Below are 2500 nucleotides of genomic sequence, written 5' to 3'. Positions count from 1 at the left end.
AATGCTGAGTTTTTGTCCTTAAGGCAAAGGCGACTTAGTATCTATGTTATTTGGTTTCTCTTGTCAAGTGGGATGGTTGAATAATGTGTTTTCTGAGTCCTCTTGCTTATTGTAATTAATTTGTTGATGCCTAGAGTGCATATATACATGCACTGTCTGCTGTTCATTTTGTTTTATTAACTGTTTGAACATAAATTGCTCCAGAAGTACTTGGTTACTAAAGAAGCAGTTGCTATGCTGATTTTTTTCTGTTTACCCCATTCCTTGAATATTTAAGAAGAAAAGTGTTATTGTTATTGCTATTAGTATTGTTCATGAAAATATGATGATTATGATAATAAAATCAAAAGGTATGATGATAATGATAGAAATAGTCTTTCCTGAAAATTCCAGGAAAAGGTAAACAGGTACTTACAGAGCTATTTATGTGAATAGAATTAGTGAGGCAAAGATGCAGTGGATAGAGCGTGTAATCAGAAAAACTGAATGAAAGTTGTGTGTACATATTATATAGTAGGAGTAGTAAGGTAAAAGATACCTGTGTGATATGATTATAGCTTTAAGTAGCTTTTAATCCCAAGGGTCTATCAACTGGATTTGAAGCCAAGCACAGATATATCTTTTCTCTACCTTATACAGTATATTATACACCCTTAGTATTGTTCCTTATTGAAATATCTGTAGACTCACCTTTATGCCAACTTTTTAACCCAAAGCACAATGAACATAACTTGCTTTTCTTCAACTTGATGGTATTTACCTATGTCACCTTGACTGTCATATATTGATTATTTAGTTAGAACTGGAATGTTGCTTTGGTAATTGGTTGGTGTTAGGCATGGTATATGCATGGGTTATTGGTTTTATAACTTTTAATGAATTTACATTTAGAATTTGTGCTCTGATAACATATATTATGTAGTTTAGATATTATCACATGCAGGGTATTTGGTTGAAAGGATTACTTTTTAGCGTACATTTTTTATTATTCTTAAAGTAATTTTTAATCTTCCTTTCCCTCTTTCTTTTTCTGAGTCTAAGTCTTATTTAGATTTGTTTTAAAATTCATATTTCAAGCTTCGTATAGTAAAGAAGTTATGTAATTGTCATGAAAAAAGTTTTACGGGAGTCCCGAAAGAATAAAAATGAATGCCAGTGTTCTGTTATCAGCACCATCTGGAAATGTCTCTCTTATCAAGAAACAATCTTAAGAACACGGCAAGGAAGCGAGATATTTGTCCCACATTCTCAGCTAGCACTGAATTGGTGACCTTTTGTCATACTTTTTGGAGAAAGTTGAAGTTTCTGCAGAGGGTGCCATGAGAACACAAAGAGCACTGAAAGTATGTTATTTGTTGTCATTTTATAAAAAAAATTGCTATGGCTTCTGATTGCTGCAAGGCATGAATGCTTGATGATGAAACCTTGTTGAGGGTTTCATCATCAGCTATATATTTGCCATCTTTTAAGTTAATCTAATAACAAAAAAGCATTTCCTCTCCATTGTGTTATGTGGTCCTTACTTCATATTGTGAATATGGTTGATGGTACCTGGACAAGAAGATCTTTTGTCTTTGAAGGTGAATGAAAGACAAAATAAAAAATATAAGTGAAATAACTGTTTGGATGTGGATTAAGAGGGTCCACAGCAAACCAAGAGCATGGCAAAGTATTTAGCTACAGGTTATAGCAATCATAAGATAAGCCTTAGTTTCCAGGACTATTTTGAGGGGATTTTAATAAAGTCTTTTTTGTAATAGAAAGGGGCTATATGGGAACTTTATTGATGTGAAAAAATGAGTATGATTTAATCATGATTTTCACTTGATGTGAATTTTGATTGTGTAGCAATGAGAGAAACTTACAGACGTACAGCAATTTAAGCTGTAAGCTGTTTTAAGATCTTTGAAAGTCGCTGCTAATCTGCATCAAAGATTTGCAATATAAAATTTGTGTGAGTCAGAACTATCTAACATTTATTTAGAAGAAAAATGCAAGTGAAAACATTGTATTTGTAGTCTATTCCATGGAATCTGGCACAATTCCTAACCAAAATTGGTTAAATTATAAATTGAACATGAACCAAATATTCTCTTTGTTCTTAAGTCTATAGAACAGATTATAGTCACATTGTTGAGTAAAAAATGAGCAGTGTAATATATCCACCAAGTACCTAATTCTGTTTGATAGTCCCTGGCTTGTCTCTGGCATGCAGGTTTCATCCTAAATAGAGAGGGGAGATATAAGATATGTCTGCTTTTTCAAACATTTCCGTTCGTCTGTCTACTTTGAGAGTTACAAAGACTGAGTCCGGAACAAGTTGATAGAAAATGGGTTTATATACATATGGCCCCAAATCACTAAAAATGTGTAGATGTGTAGTTAACAAATGGGAGGTGCTGGCTGAAGGACGCTTAGTTCTTTCCGTGAAATGGGAGAGGCATAGGGACATATGCAAGCACCTACACATACACATGGAAACACAGGCTCATTGACTTTT

General features: G+C 33.4%; 1 protein-coding gene across 6 annotated transcripts in view; it reads left to right on the top strand.

Annotated features, from left to right (window-relative positions):
• maf-S (MAF bZIP transcription factor K) overlaps positions 1 to 2500 on the top strand; it is a 24839-nt gene that overhangs the window by 11870 nt on the left and 10469 nt on the right. The window contains exon 1 of one of the 6 annotated variants that reach the window (XM_070143007.1): positions 1213 to 1343. The exons of the other annotated variants lie outside the window; for them this stretch is intronic. Coding sequence (XP_069999108.1) covers positions 1320 to 1343 — 24 coding nt within the window. The 5' untranslated portion in view covers positions 1213 to 1319. Of the gene's footprint in view, positions 1 to 1212; positions 1344 to 2500 lie in introns of those variants that run through there. 6 annotated transcript variants of the gene reach the window in all.

The sequence above is a fragment of the Penaeus vannamei genome, chromosome 30, assembly GCF_042767895.1.
Source record: "Penaeus vannamei isolate JL-2024 chromosome 30, ASM4276789v1, whole genome shotgun sequence".
NCBI classification, from domain to species: domain Eukaryota; kingdom Metazoa; phylum Arthropoda; class Malacostraca; order Decapoda; family Penaeidae; genus Penaeus; species Penaeus vannamei.
This window is presented reverse-complemented; position numbering and strand designations above follow the sequence as displayed.